The following is an 18,780-nucleotide window of genomic DNA, read 5'->3' as shown; positions in this document are numbered from 1 at the left end:
CGTCAGATTTTCATCTAAAAAGCAGAATGGCTGACATAGTGTAATTAGTAATTAGTGTAATTAGTTTCGTCTGAAAGTCAAAACCGGCCAGTATCAGCATAATTGATTAAGAGTTGTTGATTAAGAGCGGTAGTATGGTGATTCAATCAGCCTTTGCTGAGTTAAATACAGGAAGTGATCTTATTTTGAAAAGCAGAGCAGGACGTCGAGTCAATTTGTCGCTTTTGAATCCTTGGGAAAGTTTTTATCCAAGGGAAGAACGCGCCACTCCGCCTCCCCACGCTGCACAGTCACATCCCACAGCGGGAGAAGAAGTCATACAAACATACTTTGTTCCGTCTCCATTGTCGAGAATTGTTCCCCCTTGGAGGACCACCAGCGCCATCACCGCGTGTAAGGATGACCGCATCCCGTCAGAAGTGAGCTACCCCGGGAGGGAGAGTCTGACGGCGGTTGGAGTCTCAAGAGAGAATTGTTGGGGTTTTGGATTTTTTATTATTTTTTGGAGCGGCTCCTCCGGTGCTCTCTGCCCGCCTCTGAGGCCATGGGCTGCGGCTTGAGAAAGCTGGAGGACCCGGAGGACAGCAGTCCCGGGAAGATCTATTCTACGCTGAAGAGACCTCAAGTGGAGACCAAAACTGAGACAGTCTACGATTATGTCTTGCTGGACTTCAGCTTGGAAGGTATTTACTTTTCAAAATGCTCAACTTTAACGCCAAACCTACAGAAATTCACATAGTTTTCAAGGCAATTGTTTTTTTTCTTTGTGGGGGTCCACGGATGTCTGTTAACTCAATCGCAGAAATTATTATTATTATTACTGTAATGGTGTGCTTCAAGTCTTGTTTATTCGTTCATTCATTTTGAGGGTGCTGGAGCCTATCCCTGTTGTCTTCAGGCGAGAGGCGGGGTACACCCTGGATTGGTCGACAGCCAATCACAGGACATATTTAGACAAACAACCATTCACACTCACATTCATACCTACGGACAATTTGGAGTCACCAATTAACCTAGCATGTTTTTGGAATGTGGGAGGAAACCGGAGTACATGGATAAAACTCACGCATGCACGGGGAGAACATGCAAACAGAGATGGCTGGAATTGAACTCGGGTCTCCTAGCTGTGAGGCCTGCGCGCTAACCCCTTGTCTTGTTTAATGTTGAGCTTTTTTCAAAGTATTGTGATTTGCACAATATTTTATTTAATTGCATTTCAGGAAAGTTTATTTTAAATTGTATTCACATTTATTATTGATTTTCTCATATGGTTGGTTAGGAAAAATGTCACAGTCCTACTTCCTGATCACTCTATGGTTCCAAACTAGAAAACATCTTCCCTAAGCATACTACTGTTTGATATCATTCTTCTGATGCCTGTAAAGTGCAACTGAATTGAATGTGCTTGCTTTAAATCTGAGCTCATTAAAGTGGGGTAGAGTATCTTCTTCCTAGCAACAGGCTCCTTCTTTTAGCCTATGGAGAAATAGGTCAGGAGAGGTTTTTCCTTGTCTGGGCAAGTAGTAGTAGTAGTAGTCCACACACGCATTCATTGACTACTAGTGGTAACCCATTTTAAAGCATCAGAATGCAAAAAAACAGTGATATGGAATCTAATTTCGTGATATTCTGAGAGGAGTGTGGTTATTTTTTTTCCCAGAGGCTAAATCCCTTCATGAGGTCCGCTGGTGGCTGTGTGACCCATTTGGAAAGGAAATGGTGATTAGGTTATGAATGGGAGACCATCGTGTAAACACAATAACGATATAACATGGCTCAAAGTCAGTTTCAAGTTGCACAACGAGCACTGACGGACCATATGTAATGTCCATATTGTTTGACTTGTGAATGTGCCATGCCATCCATACTCAAGCACGGGAGAAGGTGTAGGATTAAATAAGATCTGCATCTTCCTATTCCTTTTCGGACATGTTTCAATGTGCAAGTGTAAACCTGTGATGTAATGCAATTTTTGCACCGCATGTACGAAATAAGCGAAACCATGAACATTATGGTATGTTTGCACATGCACCAGTACAGCATGCTACATAGATGTGATGTGTAATTGACCATTTATCATTGATAAACACCACCTTGCATAACTGTACAAACGTGTTTGGTGCACATTGAAAAGATGAAAATAGTAAAATAACAAATTGCTTTCTACTGCAAAATGATGACTTCATGCACCTGAACATTAAAATTGTATTATTTGTTAATTGACGACTTCATTGTTGGAGTTTTGCAGCTTATTTTCTTGCAAAGTTACACTTTTTATGTTGTTTAGGAATAGCAACCAAGTAGATACACAGAAAAACCTGGACAGATGCAGCGGGTCGGGTCCAAATCTGGTTATGTTGCATGGATGAAACCGATATAAAACCAATAGAATTGGCCCCAAAAGCGCCATCTGTGCTAGCTAGATTCCAGCCAGGGTCTCTGTAGTCTTTGTTTGATGCTATAGCAAGCTCAGAGGGACTGAAGTGGCTTCACAGTAAAGAACTATTGGAATGATTTGTAACATTCTAAATCATGTGACCACATGGCTGAGGTGCACCTGGCTGACAGATGCCTCACAAATGTGAATATTATTGTCAATAAAGTTTTGCTCAGCCTGTACAAAAACATCTCAGCATGTCAGGCCAGGAGATGTGATTGGTTTGATGTGCTCCTATTTCTTCTAGGTGCATGTAGAATGGGGTTACTAGGAGCTCTGGGAGCTGAGAAAGGAGGGACTGGGGGAGGGTGCTAATTGCTCCATCTCCACATTCAAGTGCAAGAGAAGTTTGACAGCGTCCTAGAAAGATATGTAGCTTCAGTGTAGTGAGTACATCCAGGTCAGAAGGACTTTAAAAGTTGATTACTCTTGTATTTAGTTGGGTTGAAATTAAATCACATCATGATTGACACTGTGCTTTGACTATGATCATGACAAAGATGGCTTAGCTTTATATGGCAAGGAACCATATTTGGTAACTGAAATAATGAAAAAGATCAATATAATTCATAATGATTTTTTTGTTTAAATAAAAAAATACTTAGGTCGAGTGGTTAGTGCGCAGACCTCACAGCTAGGAGACCAGGGTTCAATTCCACCCTCGGCCATCTCTGTGTGGAGTTTGCATGTTCTCCGGGTACTCCGGTTTCCTCCCACATTCCAAAAACATGCTAGGTTAATTGGTGACTCCAAATTGTCCATAGGTATGAATGTGAGTGTGAATGGTTGTTTGTCTATATGTGCCCTGTGATTGGCTGGCCACCAGTCCAGGGTGTACCCCGCCTCTCGCCCAAAGAGAGCTGGGATAGGCTCCAGCACCCCCGCGACCCTCGTAGAAAATGAATGAATGAATGAATGAATAAAATACTTAACTTTAAAAAAAAGTATGTGTGATAATAATTTTCTGGAATGATACATATTTAATTGACTGCCTATTAGGCTTAATGGGACATGGCAAATTTGTTTAATGACAATGAAATTAAAATAAGTACATAAGAGGTTTACCTTGAAATTTTTAGGATTAAAAAAAGTTAAAATTTTAATCAGTGTCATTAAAAGTATTGTATTTCTTTAAGGAGATTTATCTTATTAGTCATTATACTGTAAATAATGCAGATGTCTCATACATCTGGATTTATGTTTTACAAACTCATCAAGAATTCAAAAATTGTTTTTTTTGCGATTTTGACCCCTGCTAAGAAGTCCCAGACGGACTATAGTTTGTGGCAAAAAATGTACGGACATCTGTGTTTTTCTTGCCCATTAATAGCAGTGACTAACACAGAGGTTACTGAGAAAAACAATAATAGTCTTGTAGAATAACACAGAAAAGAGGACCCAGACGACACATGACCACGGGGGTGTGTTGCCATTTATTGTCTACTCCTCAAACAAACACTCACTAACACAAAATACCACAAACCCGCATACTAAAGAGTCTGTTGACCTTTTTTTCCCACATAGATACAGTATATTGATGGGCACCGATGTTCCCTGTCCTATTTATGAAACTATGTATGTGTCTATCGTCATTTCCAGGGATGAGTGCAGTTTTCTATAATCTCTGCCTAATCTGCTCATCTGGATTATTTCAGATTAAAGTGGGGATTTTGATTTATTAAATCTGACAAAGGCTGATGGGCACGTGGATGACCGCCCTCGCCAATCTCCGTCTGGGCGAGTCTGATGTTGAGATAATGAAGCGTTGTTGTGTAAATTTGCACATTAATACGGTTTTAGCGTATTAACATTAGCTCCTTGACTAAATCAGTGGCAAGCTAACAAAAATAAACAATAATATATATATAATTAATCCAATTGGTATTGATTTTAATGCAATTTACTAAATATGATGGTTGCTGGAAGTGAGCTTGTTAGCATGTAGAAAATAGCCGCAACCCTTATTTACACTTCACTGTGTCACTGATCTGCTTGTTGCCAGTCAGATTTCTCCTCATTATACCTTCCTAAAACTCGCCTATGCACTAATAGACTCATAAAAAACCTCACTTCAAACTGCCTGTTTTGCTCCAAAATACCCCCCATTCTGCCTCGCTTATCTGTCATGGTTTCATGAGACGTTTCATGCTTCCCACCTCTATTTATTTTCCGCCTCTTTGCCATTCCGTCAGTGCTTTTACTTTGTCCTCTGTCTCTTTTTGTTGGTCCCTCAGAGCTCTGAACAGAGGCCTCAGTGTGCTGGTGACAGAGCCAGTGGTAGCGGGATGGGAGGGGGTGTTGCTACTCAAAACACAGTGTGTGTGTGTGTGTGTGTGTGTGTGTGTGAATGTGCGTGTGTGTGTGCTTGTGTATGGTCCTCAGGGGGCACATTAATACAGCCTTGTTTCAACTTTAGACTGGTATTCCAGGGTTTTACTCGACCTGTTTTGTGCTAAAATGTAACTAGAGTCGTCGTAAAAGTGGCCTGTGTCCACTGTGCAGCTAAGGAATGTTGTGTTGTTGTTGTTGTACATCCACACAAGAGGGGTAGGGTGGGGTGTTCGATCCCGCAGGAATGCCAGTAAACTGTAGCTCTGTTTGCCCAACTTGACTGAGTTCATTGGGCTTCTGTCTCTCCACTACTGTATGCACTGGGCTCATAGCTGAAGGGGGCAGAGCTAGAACTACTTTTAAAGCCGAGTATTCCATGATGTTTTAGTTGACCACAGCTTGGAGGAGCTGCGGTCAAAACACGCATGTCGCTTGCAAGGTTACACCGGGGTGTGTTCATGTGGTCACGGGCAGAGCTAACATTAGCATTTAGCTGAATCAAATAAGGCTGCTACTAACAGCTATTAGGATTGTCGATTAATCTTTCAATTATCAAAAAGATCACAGTATATTCATTCATTTTCTACCGCCTTTTCCTCCCAGCTGTCTTCGGGCGAGAGGCGGGGTACACCCTGGACTGGTCGCCAGCCAATCACAGGGCACATATAGACAAACAACCATTCACACTCACATTCATACCTATGGACAATCTGGAGTCACCAATTAACCTAGCATGTTTTTTTGGAATGTGGGAGGAAACCGGAGTACCCGGAGAAAACCCACGCATGCACAGGGAGAACATGCAAACTCCACACAGAGATGCCCGAGGGTGGGATTGAACCCTGGTCTCCTAGCTGTGAGGTCTGCGCGCTAACCACTGGACCGCCGTGCCGCCATCACAGTATATATTCATTTTAATTGTTTATTTCACTTCAACTTATTTTAGCAAACGCTGAAAACTCACATTTTCTGCTCAGTGGAATTTGGTTAACTTTGTCAGAAATAGTAGTCAAGTAAGATGTTATGTGGTCAACAATAATTGGCTTGAGGAAGTAGCAGGATATGAAGTATTATTTCCCTTCTGCATGCGCTTGAAAATGTTGGTATGGCTTCTGAGCTGTTGGTGTGAAAGTCATGTGTGTTACACATGCCATACTATTGTTTACATGCATGATGTCATGGTTTGTTGCAAAAAAATGTATCACAATTCATACTGAGCTGAGATAACAACCTGGATTTTGTCCACCACATCATGTTGTAGGTAGCCGTCCCACAGTTCAATACGTATCCTCACTGGCGGAGCTGCCCCAGGCTCTGCAGCCATACTACACGCAAGGCTACGTCTTGGCAGCCCTGCACCCCATCATCCTGTCTGTGGGCCGGACGCGCTCTCTCCCCTTCAGCCTGCTCTACCGCGCCGTCCTAGCTCGGCCCAGATTGAGGTAAGCCAACAACGCTTAGTGCAAACTTAGAAAACTGAAGTGACGCTCTTTCATTGGCACCACATGCTCTCACTGTGCCACCTCATTGAGCAGCAAACTGTCGAGTAAACGCATGAATGATTGATGGAGACAGCTGCATATTTCATGCAAAATATGCAAGAAGGTCACGCTGGCGAGGGCCTAACTCTTGTTTGTCTGACTGAATAGCTCGCTTCTATTGGCTGGAAAGCCACTTGACAACAGGGATGAGTAACCAATAGGGTGAGGTCTGGCATTCATTCATTCAAGTTAGAACAAAACAAAGGTTCAACTCCTGGGGCCAGAATTTTAAAGATGAATAACACTTAAAAAAACTGCAACAGCTTTCTAGAAGTTTGATGTTGGTAGTTTAATTTTATGTTGTTGTTTCCAGTCATCAGACGGCGTCCATGTGTCACAGCGTGCCCATGCTGAGAGTGGAGGAGTGGCCGTTACCCGGGGAATCGCTGACGGGCGACACAGTTCGAGCGCTCATCGACAGGGTGACTGTCAAGTCAATTTTGTTTGACGGAGCGTCAATTCACAATAGAACATATGACAAGGCACTTTATATGTGATAAGTACTGTCTTCATACATGAAAGACAACCAACCGCTGTCTTCATACATTTAAAGACAACCAACCACTGTCTTCATACATGAAAGGACAACCAACCGCTGTCTTCATACATGAAAGACAACCAACCACTGTCTTCATACATTTAAAGACAACCAACCACTGTCTTCATACATTTAAAGACAACCAACCACTGTCGTCATACATGAAAGACAACCAACCACTGTCTTCATACATTTAAAGACAACCAACCACTGTCTTCATACATGAAAGACAACCAACCACTGTCTTCATACATTTAAAGACAACCAACCACTGTCTTCATACATGAAAGACAACCAACCACTGTCTTCATACATTTAAAGACAACCAACCACTGTCTTCATACATGAAAGACAACCAACCACTGTCTTCATACATTTAAAGACAACCAACCACTGTCTTCATACATGAAAGACAACCAACCGCTGTCTTCATACATTTAAAGACAACCAACCGCTGTCTTCATACATTTAAAGACAACCAACCACTGTCTTCATACATTTAAAGACAACCAACCACTGTCTTCATACATTTAAAGACAACCAACCACTGTCTTCATACATGAAAGACAACCAACCACTGTCTTCATACATTTAAAGACAACCAACCACTGTCTTCATACATGAAAGACAACCAACCACTGTCCACATGAGCCAGCGAAAAAAGCCTCAAAACAGAACAAAAGATTCTGGGTGCCAGGGTCTTGACAGGGTCAACACTTTGATATCCTTTTCTGCATGTTCTGAACTCCTGTTTCCATGCCAGTGTTGTATTGGGTAGAATAATGCTTCCTTGAGGAGGAGTAGTACCATAGAGAAGATCTTTGTGGATGTGCTTCTCAATTAGTGGGGCTAAGTAGTGCACTCCAGTTTGCCTCCACTGCTTCAACAAACAATTCCACATATTATTATGGCCTTCCCTACTCTGGACTATCAGTGAACTGGTGTCCTTTTTTGGTGTTTCCCTAAGGTGAACAGCAGCGCCCGAGGAGGGGTTCGCTTCGTTGGCTCAGTCCTCCAGCAGGTGAGTGGGCTGAGCAATGGCGGCAGGATGCACAGCCCAAAAAGAGGCTGCCGCTCACCTCCGCACTCTCCTCCTCGCACCCCACCTGGAGACAGGGACCTGGAGGAGAACACGTACAGCCCTGGTCAGTGGACTTCCCTCTGTTCCAATGTTCTATTGGTGTTCGTCCAATTTGACCCCCAGCCTTGTTCTTTCTTTGCAGACATGCGACTCCTGGTCTTTTTCCACGCCTGGGCTCCCGGTTGTGCCCCTCTGGATTCATTGGCCTGTCAGTACCACCAGGGGGCACTCTCTATGCGTGTGTCCAGGAAAGGTCAAGTGGTCAGTGCTCTCGAGGCCGACTGGTTGGAGCTGACGGCAGCCTACTACCGCAGAGGCTGGTCGCTGGTGGACTCCTTTGTTTACTGGGACACTCCTAAAGGTCGGGCGTCTTTGTCCTCCTGTAGTGCTATTGTTGCTTTTGGAATATCCAATAGCCTTTTACTATAGAAAATGGATTCTTGTTTCTAAAACGGGGCTCGTCCTGTTGTGATTATGACCAATCCCTCCAGTTGTCCATGTTTATATTTAGAACACTTCCTGTTTCTTTCACCAGAGCGCTCACTCTGAAGATTATGTCTAAAACCCTGGCCTTGTTTGGAACCACTTTCAAAAGATCTCTTAGAATGCTGGCCAATATATCTGCCTTGTGTCTTCATAACAATATGATTTTTCTCCACGTTTCAGGAGAGCCTGTACCAAGGTCACTGGAGGGCCTGTTTGTATATGAGGAGAAGAGCACCGCCCCTCCTGCCAACGACACCATTGTGGTGGAACAGTGGACCGTCATTGAGGTCAGAAAACATGTCCATATCAATAAATATACTGTAACGCTTGCAATTTATCATGTATGCTGTGCTGCTCGCAACTATCACAGCACATATTTGGGGGTGTCTGGAGTTTGACATCATATGCTGTGATGTACTAACCATGCGCAGGGCTCCAACGTGAAAACTGACTACGGGCCACTCCTTCACACTCTGGCCGAGTTTGGATGGCTGCTCACATGTGTGCTGCCCACTCCCATCATCCGCCATGACAGGTAAACAATATGAACAAAACACAATATGTTATTTACTCTGGATAACACAAATAGACTCGCTGACCCACCAAAAAATGATTTAAATTGATAGTAATACTGCTTTTCAATTGACACTACCAACTACAACCACTGAATTAAAAAATATTATTAAATTTAATACCACTACAGAGCATATTTATCTTTGAAATTTTTGGATTGGATCTGATTAGATGGCGCAGGTTAGCAGTGATTTGTATGCTATTCATGCTTGCGTTTTAACTATTTGTTTTCTTGATAGTGATGGGAATCTAGCCACCAAGCAGGTTGTGTTTCTTCAGAGGCCCGTTAGGAATCAGGCTCCAGCACAACAAAGGAACCAGGTAAGAAGTTTTACTGATTTACTGACTGCACTGCACCCTGGTGGGCAATATTGGAATTGCGGCAATGGATTCACCTTTTAAATACATCAAATAAGCCACTGTACCTGCAGATCCTGCCCGTGCACAGCGATGTGGCCAGCCGTTCCTTGAGCCGGTCTGTGAGCAGTGCTGCACCGAGGGAGGAGCTCTCTGCTGTGGCCGGAGGCATCGGGGGATTCCCAGTGTTCGGAGGCGGGTTCCCCAACTCGTTGTCCCACCTGGACGAGGCAGGCTTCGATCCAGAGGAGGGGAAAGCAGAGGTCACCTGCATGTGAACCTATTCTTCGGACTGATGCTCATTAGGTCCTGGATGGAGGTCTACATCTTCCAGACATTTCTCTCACCATCACACTCCTGCGGAAGCACTTTTTTTAACAGAAGCCATAATGAGACAAGATCAGAAGATTTATGCACAACACCACTTAACAGTATGCACACATTTGTGAAAGGAAACCGGTGGTCCTCTTCCTCCTCCAATTAGCTGCTTTCCTTTATAGTATTTTTGTGTCCTCGAGGGTTTTGTTTACCCTTTAAAGATGTCCTGAAACATTCCAAGCACCTCCTGATTACCTTCCTGGAACCTGGGAGGCCATCACAGACTGATAAAAAGGGCAGATTTGATTATTAAAAAGCTCATTTTAATACAATATGGAGCAAAATTATGGGACTTGATAAATTCCCCTTGAATCCTAATTTTTTGTTTTAGCAAAATATGTTGGACAACCGTATACTTCTATTCTTAACTTGAAATGTTTTAACAGTATTAAGTATGTATGGTACTAGCAGTCCTTGAATGGGTAGAAAAGTCAACACTTCTCAAAATTTTGTACCTCAACAATATTTTGCAAGTACTGTTCCACCTTTAAGGTTAGACTTCTCAGCAAATTTTTGGATTTGTACATTTCATATCCAGTAGCCCCCGCTGTTTCCCTCAAGAGTGGAAAAAACATGAATACACGATGTAAAACCCTTAAAATGCCTATTTTAGGTACTGTAAAGCTTGCCATTCACAGTTATTATGCATTTTTTAATTGTTTTACACATTAAAAACAATTACAGGTATATAATCTACTGTATCATACTAAAATATAGTTACATACAGTATCTCATCTTGTCAAAGTGTCTTCTTGCTGGAAATGTTGGAGTGAATTGACTCAGTGAAATACAGCACCCTGGCGGGGGCTTACTGTGTGTATGGTTCTTGGTTTGTTTTGCTTTTTTACTCCTGAGAACTACAAGATGGGACCGGCCTACCACCAATGGTGCATGTGCCACAGTTTGAGAACAAATGACTTAAATCATTGCGTTACAAAGCCAACAGCAGTATTATATGATTTGAAGACACACGTTTCTTTGTTAATATTTGCAAATGCAATCTAGCATTCTTCCATGTCATGAAAATGTTCCTTTCATATTTTTAAGTAAAATTTTGCTACTGCAGTGAAAAAGCCATTCAAACAGATTTCTGTAATTCCACCTGTCATTTTTGAGTTGTATATTTGTTTCCTTTCCTGAAAAGAGTGTTTTTATTGGAATAAACACAGGTGTTATTTCCCCCATTATTTTTCCTTTCATGCCAATTAACATTCCAAGGCAAAATCCAGAATAAGTTTTTTATTAACAGACATCATGAAAATGTCAACAGTAACAAAATTTATTTTTAGTCCATTTAAAAACCAAGAAAAGTGGGTTGGCTTAAGAAAATAAGTTAATGAAGGAGCAGGCGACAGAAGGAAGGTGGCGCTCGGTCGGGTTTAAAACATGGCCGATATGGACGCCTTTTTGAGCACATTGACATTGGGGCGCATCTATAAACAGGGGGACATAATATATCTTGGGAGTAAACTACAAGTTGCTCTCTACCACACAAGTCACGCCTGTTGTTGTTTTGTAGCATCGTAAATAAATCTATTCATTGATCCACTTAATGGGACGAGGATACCCCAACCCCCAAGCCATCGAAAAACCCTTCCCCACTAAACAAGACAATGCAAACAGAGGCAGATGTGTAAAAAAAAGAAAAGTGAAGCACCATCAGAAAACGAGACCTAACAGGTTATGATTGGGGCTTATTTACACAGGGGGGTAACTGTCAGTGTGTGCCTTTGTCAACAATATAGAGCACTGTGATTACCTTTTTTTTTTTTTGCAAATCCAGCTGCTTAAACGATAAAATGTTCCCTAAAGGAGACGTGTGACAGTGTGGTGCTTTTTACAAACAAAGAGAAGGTTAAATAAATGATCCTGCAGGTGGTTTTTTTTGTGTTTTTGTTGGGTTTTTTTGCTTAGACACAGGTGACTAAGGAACAGTCACCAGGCAGGAGTCTTAGTACACTGTACAGTAGTGTGGAATAGATGACGTGTTTGTCTATAGTTTGTTTTCTTTGTTGTCTCCCTTTCTTTTTTTTTATATGGTGTGTCTCAAGCCTCGCTCTCGCCGGCCGACGATGCGTTCTGCACCTCCTCCTCCAGAATGGGCACGATCAGGTTGTCCTTTGACATCAGGTTGTACTTCATCACAAAGCGTGTGAAGCGGTGACACAGGAACGTTTCATTCTGTCCAAGAGGAAGACATGATGACTATGATTGCGCTCTGTCATTGAAATTCGCATCCTTCATTAAGACACTCCGTCTTCAGGTCAAGGGTTGTTATGGAGCATAACCACCTAAAGCAGAAGGGGAGGGCCTATCTCATGTGGTGGCTATTCACAATGTAAAAGAAGTGAAGATGATGGATATAAATACTGCGATCGTCATGTCTGCTATATGCACCCTAAGGAACTTGGAACACAGTATTCATTGTATACTTATTCAAGTATAAGTCCGGAAGTGTGTGGTTTGAAACACAGCCAAGGTCTTCCAGAGTTGAAGACGACCCTTCAATTAGAAGGTCAATTAAATAAGAATGTGTGCCAGGGAAATGCTGTCCAGATAATAATATAAAAAATACAAGGTCAGATTGGGTTTTTTTTCTCCTTCAGTTCTTTTGTAGAATTGAACATGACTGCCACCTACAGGACTGCACTGGACTGGACTGGATTCATCCACTCTAGTCTGCTGCAAAGCTGGAAATCCCCCACTTGGAACTAACAAGGTCCAACTCAAAAACATGGCTGACAACCGCAATCAGCTGGGGGACGTGGACCTCACAGTATTATTTGGCAATAACACAATGTAAAATAATATGTGACTTCATGCTAAGAAGATCGTGATATCTACACACCAGTAGTTTTAGTGCTATTATTTTTTTTAATGGTCTATCCTATTCCTGTTCATAGTCCATACCAACCTCATACTTGTCAAATATCTGGCGGTGGTGGAAGTAGGCGTGAGAGAATATCCTGTAGATGCGGCGACACACGGAGCCCAGCTTGGCCACCGACGACTCCTTGATGCTCACCCTGCAAGCGCAAATAAAAGGTACATACAATCACCATTGTGATGGGCACGGGGTGGGGATGTTAACTAACCTGCTGGGGAAGTATTTGTTACTATTGAGAAGGCAGGCAGCTCCGTCCAGCGTGTGCCTGGTGTAGTCAATGGCGGGGCACTGCAAATACATCAAATACACTCAACACTTAACAACTTTGTGTTACAGCTGACAAAGCAAATGAGTGTAATATCCACATAATATAGCAAAATAATTTAATTTTTACAATATGCTGAGGGCCAGTAAAAAGCAAAAACAAAAACACAGCTTGGGACTCACCTCTTTAGGAGTCTTGTGGGCAGCACATAGAAAGATCCACTGCTCAGTGGCCGTCATCTGGGTACATGTGTCTGGGTGGCACTCGCTCTGACAGGAAGGAATCATCAACATCACTCAAAAGCGTTTTGGTGAAAACATTTGAGTTTTGACGAAGTAGACAAATAAAAGGTCAGTTCGTCTTGAGTTGTGCTTTTTTGTTAAATATTATCTTTCATGGCAGTGTTGGACATGTATTGATGTATTTGTGGCGAGCCACCGCAAATAGATTTGGCACTACCTTTTCCATCTCGCTTGTAAACATATTGTAATGGAACGGTCTGTGAATGTAGCTTGTCATTACAACTATGCACAGTAGTTAGTGGTATGCCTTGTAACTCTGCTTCTTAATGCCACAGAATAAGACAACATATGTTAAAGTATAAATAAATATGTCACTGTCAATAAAGCCAGAGATTTAAAGTGTGTCTGAGGTGCACCTACCTGCAGTTTCACCGCTAGTCCATTCAGCTCCAAGCAAAATTGCCTGCAAATCATGACATGACAAAATTTACAACCAAATAAAACTGTAGTATACAGTGTAGTAGCACACATTCATACCTGAGGTGTTCATACTTCCACACGCCCTCATCCTGACCCTCTGGGGGCTCCAGGATTTTGTCAATGTTGGAGCAATCGGAGCGAATGTTCTGCTGAATGTACTGTAACACAAAGAGGTGTTATAACAACACTGATCACTGATTAACAAGTATTCTAACTGCGGGCAGCTGAAAAAACTTCCCAGGTCAATAAATATCATGGGGAAACAAGAAAGTAAGCAAAATTCAACCCAAATTATGACAGCAGCGACTGACAACGTGGTGTCATCATTTCCAGCCATGCGAATGTGTCTAATCCCTTGAGTGTCTGTTGTGTGCAAGGGAAGACGTTTGTTGCTTTGTCACTTTGGATTCAAGTTAAAAGGGACTATACATTATACTATACTTTCCACAATTTCCTTGTTACTTGTGTATAGCTGAATTTTCAGTGCTGACCACGAACAAAACAAGACACGGATGGTAAAAAACAAAAAACACACCAACATCTTCTCTCTGCATGACAAACTTCAGTTGCAACTAAATCAGGTTTTTTTGTCTTCTTCCCTTGGTTCTGTCAGCGGTTTGATAGAAACGAGAAGGTCAGTGGCCTTAAAAATGTTAGGGATCACTGATTTAGGGCACAATTGATTGCGCAACACAAATTCTGTTGAGCAACAAATTACTGCAATATATTTATGAATAAAACAATCGGAGTAAATCTATTTTCCTTGTGTGTAGCCCAACTTTTTTTTCTTCAAGTGGACACGCCAATATAACTAATTTGCAAAGGGTGTGGAAAATTAACTCGATAACACACAAACAATCATACACAGTGGAACCTCAGTTAGCACCCGTCTCGGTGAGCATTTTTTAGTTTATTTCCAGGTTTATTTACGCCACAATCTCGCCTCGGTTTTCTGGTTAGCCCACAACATGGCACAAGTCTTGTCACACTGCGTGAGTCCATGTATATCCTTAATATGCAGTATACATATATGTTTTTAAATCAGAACGTTTCCTTCCTTGTTAGCAACCTATTAGCCAGCAAACAAAATGGCAACTAGAAATGGAAGCTATGTCCTCGTCTAAGTCACCATCAGTAGTTGCCTCTCAAAAATGTTAAAACAAAAAAATAGTTTTACAATTATAGTTTGACGTGCATAAAAGAATTCTAAATGCATTTAAATTATGAATGAAAGGGATACATGAACATTTATGGTTGCTTTTACCTTCATTGAGGACTACTGTTCCCAGTTATTTCTTGAAATAAATTGCGTCCGTCTCTAATACAAAACAGCACATTTGTGGAGCGAGGAGGAAATTAACCATCTCATTAATGTGGAATAAAAACAGGTTTGTGTTAACATTTTTGGATTTCTGGAACGGATTAGATTTCCATTATTTCATATGGCAAAAATGCATTCGGTTGGCGTCAGTCAGTCCTTGAACGAATTAATGACGCTAACCACGGTTCCACTGTACTCTATATATTTATGCACACGCACCTGTTGAACAGCCAGGGTGCTGTCCATCTCTTCAAATGACTCATCCGGCCAGTTGTAGAAGTCCTACGGGATTGACGTGAGATTTACTTCACAAAATCATAAATGCTTACAAACTTCCAACAAAAGCACACGAATGTGCTAAATATATAAATACATTCACTGTTACGTGTTACGTTCGGCCATGACTCACGATTGCGAAGGTAGCTGGAGGCTAGCTACAAGGCTATGACTGCTTCCTTACAAAACTAACACAAATAGATAGGATTTTATGCCAGTAAAAAAACAAATTGTTTATTCGTAACATTTTTAAACGTAGCCACACTAACACGTTCGTTTATAGAGGCAAATGAGTTACAATCTTTGTCAAACGGAGGACATCGACGTATAGTCAGTCTCGCAACTAAACGGAGGCAATGCTAACGTAAGCTAGCCTATCTACGGCTTCAGGCCTTCCCTAAGTGAAGTCCGAGGTCGACAAATTCGACCCAACAAAGGCGGTAAAACAATACCAAACGAGCGACAATGAATCACAACGAGTCGGTTGTTTGTCTTAAGCAATATTCTCCCCTTCCCGTTAGCTCATAATGTACCTTCGCCTTGGTTCCAGGCCGATTCCTCCTGAGAACTGCAGTACCCTCCGCCATGACCATCTCGACAGAATACCCGGATGTGGGCCAGCGACTGTGTTGTACCATAACTTTTCAACACCAGTGACAACATGGATAAATTGGGCATTTAACTGATTGTACTGCTTTACTTTTCCAAATATTTGGCTTGTATTGTTACTCTTAAAAATTACTAACATTTGTTTGTTCATTTACCAGTAAATTATTACAAAATTACAATTAATTCTACATTGCAAATTTTGAACATAAACTGCATTTGACCCCTCAAAATGGCATCTACCACACTAAATTAACTAAAAGAATTATATATATATATGTAGAGAGATTTGCGTGTTGAGTTGAATAGATCCCCTATTTTCATGTAATCAATCTTATGGTTAACCCTGGCTTACTTTCTGCCAAATCAGAACTTTTGCCAATGTTGATTTCTACTAAACTATCTTGTTCTCCCAAAAGGTCAACATTAATTGGAGCATAATTAAAACATCATCCATAAATAGCTGAAATATAAATAGCTGATTAGGATAAGTAATGTACATGAGACAGACACCAATGACAATCTTTTATTATTGTAACAAAATGTGGTTAGAATTATATACAGTTGGCGTAACAAAAAAAAAAAAGACATGAAGACATGATCTCTTCACTCAGCTGGGAGGGGGATTACTTCTTGATTGATGTTGATTTAGTCCACATATTTACCCAGGATGTCACCATCACGGAACAGGAAGTAGTCCTATATGGGCAGAAGAAAAGGTATTACAGCAGACATCTTAAGAAAGATGGATAAGAAAAAGAAAATGGGATACTATACCTTGTCATCCAGATTGACTTTAGTTCCACCATATTCTGGTAAGAGGACCTTCTCTCCAACCTTCACGCTGAGTGGCTGTATATGTCCTTTCTAGCAAAAAAAACAAACAAAACCCACCAAGAATGTTTATATGCCTTATCACAGCCAATGGTGCCAAGACCTCAAATGACATTCTGACCTGATTGACAGAACCGGGCCCAACAGCTACCACTGTGGCCTGCAGCACTTTGCCTTGAGACTTCTCTGGCAGCATGATGCCTCCTTTGGTCACCGTCTCTGCGGTGAGACGCTCCACCAGCACCCGGTCAAACAGCGGCAGAAACTTTCTGAAGGCCTGAAAAAAATCACAACAGAAAATATTTGACTTGTTTTTTCTGACCACTAGTGAGCTGTGTCAACGGAAATATACTAATTTATAAATGTTCTATTTCAACAGTTCTCATAAAATTACCCCTGAAGGTTGTCTTGCAACATAATAGTTTTTTTTCCCTTCAAAACCAGTAGGGGGCTTTATAGAGCTTGTATTTTCCCCATCAACCTGACGCGTTTGTAATAATAATTTGCAATATAATAGCAGTGCTGAATGAATAATATATTCAATAGTGTTGGTAGTCATAAATGCACAAGCAGTTTTGTTTAAGTGATCAAAGACCAAATCCGCCTTGAGGAATGATTAACTTGATGGGGTGGGCAGACGAGGAAGAGAGAGACAACTGAGAAGACAATTGAGTCTTCATTTAATTTAATTTAAATGCTGGCAAGTTACAGATGAATACAGGACATCAGCTAGCAGTGCTGCTTAAAACACCCCAAGTGGTTGCCTGGGGGCAGCAGATGTTCAAGCAACCTTGACTCAAGGTCGTCTGAGGGTGGAGGAGGGAGGTGGGTGTTGAAGGTTCTCTAATTTTGCTGTTTGGGAGTTACTACATTTGCACATGAAAATGTTGCCCACACTAGGCATATATTCACTGACAATACCTAAAAAGAACATTGACGTTGATATAGCGACCTTTAACTGTGGATAGACAAAGTATGGAAGTGTGGCCTGTTTGCTGTTTGCAGTGAAGGACGACAACCCATTATCTCGGCCCCAAAATACATCTGATATCAAAAAGGAATGCAGGTAGAATCAGGCCACTCACAAAACATAACATACACACACTAAAGCCTCACACTAACAACAAAATAGCTGCAGTAGTATAGTAGCAGCAGCATTCACGTTGTAGAGACACCACGTGTCTCCATTCTTCTACAATTCAACAGTGCTGACTAGAAAACTAAAAAATACATTAAAATGTAGGTCAAACTGCCTGCATTCTTGCTGTATTACATTGCAACTGCAGATTTTCACCTCTAAACTTAAGTCACTTTATCACATATAGTTCATTATGCACTTCTCTTTTAATGACACTAATATGGGTGATTACCTATTGGATTTTCTCTGATTATTAAATCACTCATATTCAGTGTGAACGTAGCGTCAATTCGAACATATGGATGTGGTGTTCATTCATTCATTCGCTCGCAGGTCACTATACCAATAGGTTGGGTCTCAGCATTTCTCAATGTTTCTAAACAATGTTCAACAATTGCGATAATGTGTAAATTGTTTTCTTAGTAGCGTGACCTTGCCAATGGCTGGTATAGGAAGCTAGCATTAAATGTGCTTGGCTAGCTGCTAATGGTAACCAACTACTAACATGACAGATGCTAGCCGGCAGATATGCTAGCATGCGATCGAGGAGGGTTTACAAGAAATGGCGAAGGTTTTTAACTAAAATTAACATTATACACATAACAGCTGTTTCATTCTTACCATGACTTAATGTGTGACGCCTGGAAGTCGACGAAGTGACACCTGGAGAGTTGCTAGCGACAACCTGACTCAAGGGGAATGTGTCTCCCTCCACGTGAGGAAACGTCCAGAAGGTTGCTGCACATGCGCAATGTCGTGTGTCCTTCACTTACCGACTCAAGTGTCAGGAAATTCCAAAACACTCCAAGCCAAAACCAAATAAACTGAAGGTCACTAAAGATCGTCTCACGTAACAGTACTTTAAACGAAGAATTAAATGTTACCACAGTATGATTGGATTTTTTTGATGATTTTCAACACTGAGCAATGTTGCACAATGTCAACTTTGACCTCTGTTTTTTTCCTCCAATAGCGCATGAGAAATTTCTGGAAGCGTGGCCCCGGAACA

General features: G+C 41.5%; 2 protein-coding genes across 5 annotated transcripts; one reads left to right on the top strand and one right to left on the bottom strand.

Annotated features, from left to right (window-relative positions):
* The first annotated feature begins 235 nt into the window (after nucleotides 1-235).
* Nucleotides 236-12,033, top strand: rftn2 (raftlin family member 2). 2 transcript variants are annotated; one of them, XM_058082670.1, is made up of 9 exons: nucleotides 236-683; nucleotides 6,030-6,210; nucleotides 6,623-6,731; nucleotides 7,815-7,992; nucleotides 8,071-8,289; nucleotides 8,595-8,701; nucleotides 8,846-8,949; nucleotides 9,227-9,308; nucleotides 9,404-12,033. In XM_058082670.1, the coding sequence occupies exons 1-9, from the start codon at nucleotides 545-547 to the stop codon at nucleotides 9,620-9,622; spliced, it is 1,338 nt and encodes a 445-aa protein (XP_057938653.1). In that variant the 5' UTR covers nucleotides 236-544; the 3' UTR covers nucleotides 9,623-12,033. The 2 variants fall into 2 exon arrangements, with proteins under 2 accessions (XP_057938653.1, XP_057938654.1); XM_058082671.1 differs by having other exon boundaries at nucleotides 9,419-12,031.
* On the bottom strand, nucleotides 11,744-18,648 carry LOC131136131 (MOB-like protein phocein). 3 transcript variants are annotated; one of them, XM_058082674.1, is made up of 9 exons: nucleotides 18,393-18,630; nucleotides 16,755-16,910; nucleotides 15,137-15,199; nucleotides 13,654-13,754; nucleotides 13,537-13,579; nucleotides 13,057-13,143; nucleotides 12,818-12,897; nucleotides 12,637-12,748; nucleotides 11,744-11,903 (listed from the first exon to the last, which is right to left on the bottom strand). In XM_058082674.1, the coding sequence occupies exons 1-9, from the start codon at nucleotides 18,393-18,395 to the stop codon at nucleotides 11,769-11,771; spliced, it is 780 nt and encodes a 259-aa protein (XP_057938657.1). In that variant the 5' UTR covers nucleotides 18,396-18,630; the 3' UTR covers nucleotides 11,744-11,768. The 3 variants fall into 3 exon arrangements, with proteins under 3 accessions (XP_057938657.1, XP_057938655.1, XP_057938656.1); XM_058082672.1 differs by lacking the exons at nucleotides 16,755-16,910; nucleotides 18,393-18,630 and adding an exon at nucleotides 15,727-15,831; XM_058082673.1 differs by lacking the exons at nucleotides 11,744-11,903; nucleotides 12,637-12,748; nucleotides 12,818-12,897; ... (2 more) ...; nucleotides 13,654-13,754; nucleotides 15,137-15,199 and adding exons at nucleotides 16,312-16,498; nucleotides 16,577-16,666 and having other exon boundaries at nucleotides 18,393-18,648.
* Nucleotides 18,649-18,780: the final 132 nt, after the last annotated feature.

Source organism: Doryrhamphus excisus, chromosome 9 (genome assembly GCF_030265055.1).
Source record: "Doryrhamphus excisus isolate RoL2022-K1 chromosome 9, RoL_Dexc_1.0, whole genome shotgun sequence".
In the NCBI taxonomy this organism is placed as follows: Eukaryota; Metazoa; Chordata; class Actinopteri; order Syngnathiformes; family Syngnathidae; genus Doryrhamphus; species Doryrhamphus excisus.
The sequence above is the reverse complement of the archived record's forward strand: the minus strand, read 5'-3'. Positions and strand labels throughout refer to the sequence as shown.

What these genes read in the sequence shown, in the direction of transcription:
- LOC131136131 (XM_058082674.1), bottom strand. An exon ending in GACTAGCGGTGAAACTGCAG is followed by an intron (nt 13,144 to 13,536) that starts GTAGGTGCACCT and finishes CCTTCCTGTCAG; the next exon opens with AGCGAGTGCCACCCAGACAC. An exon ending in CCCACAAGACTCCTAAAGAG is followed by an intron (nt 12,898 to 13,056) that starts GTGAGTCCCAAG and finishes ATGTATTTGCAG; the next exon opens with TGCCCCGCCATTGACTACAC.
- rftn2 (XM_058082670.1), top strand. Translation starts at nt 545, where the DNA reads ATGGGCTGCGGCTTGAGAAAGCTGGAGGACCCGGAGGACAGCAGTCCC. An exon ending in CTAGCTCGGCCCAGATTGAG is followed by an intron (nt 6,211 to 6,622) that starts GTAAGCCAACAA and finishes TGTTGTTTCCAG; the next exon opens with TCATCAGACGGCGTCCATGT. An exon ending in CAGCACAACAAAGGAACCAG is followed by an intron (nt 9,309 to 9,403) that starts GTAAGAAGTTTT and finishes ACATCAAATAAG; the next exon opens with CCACTGTACCTGCAGATCCT.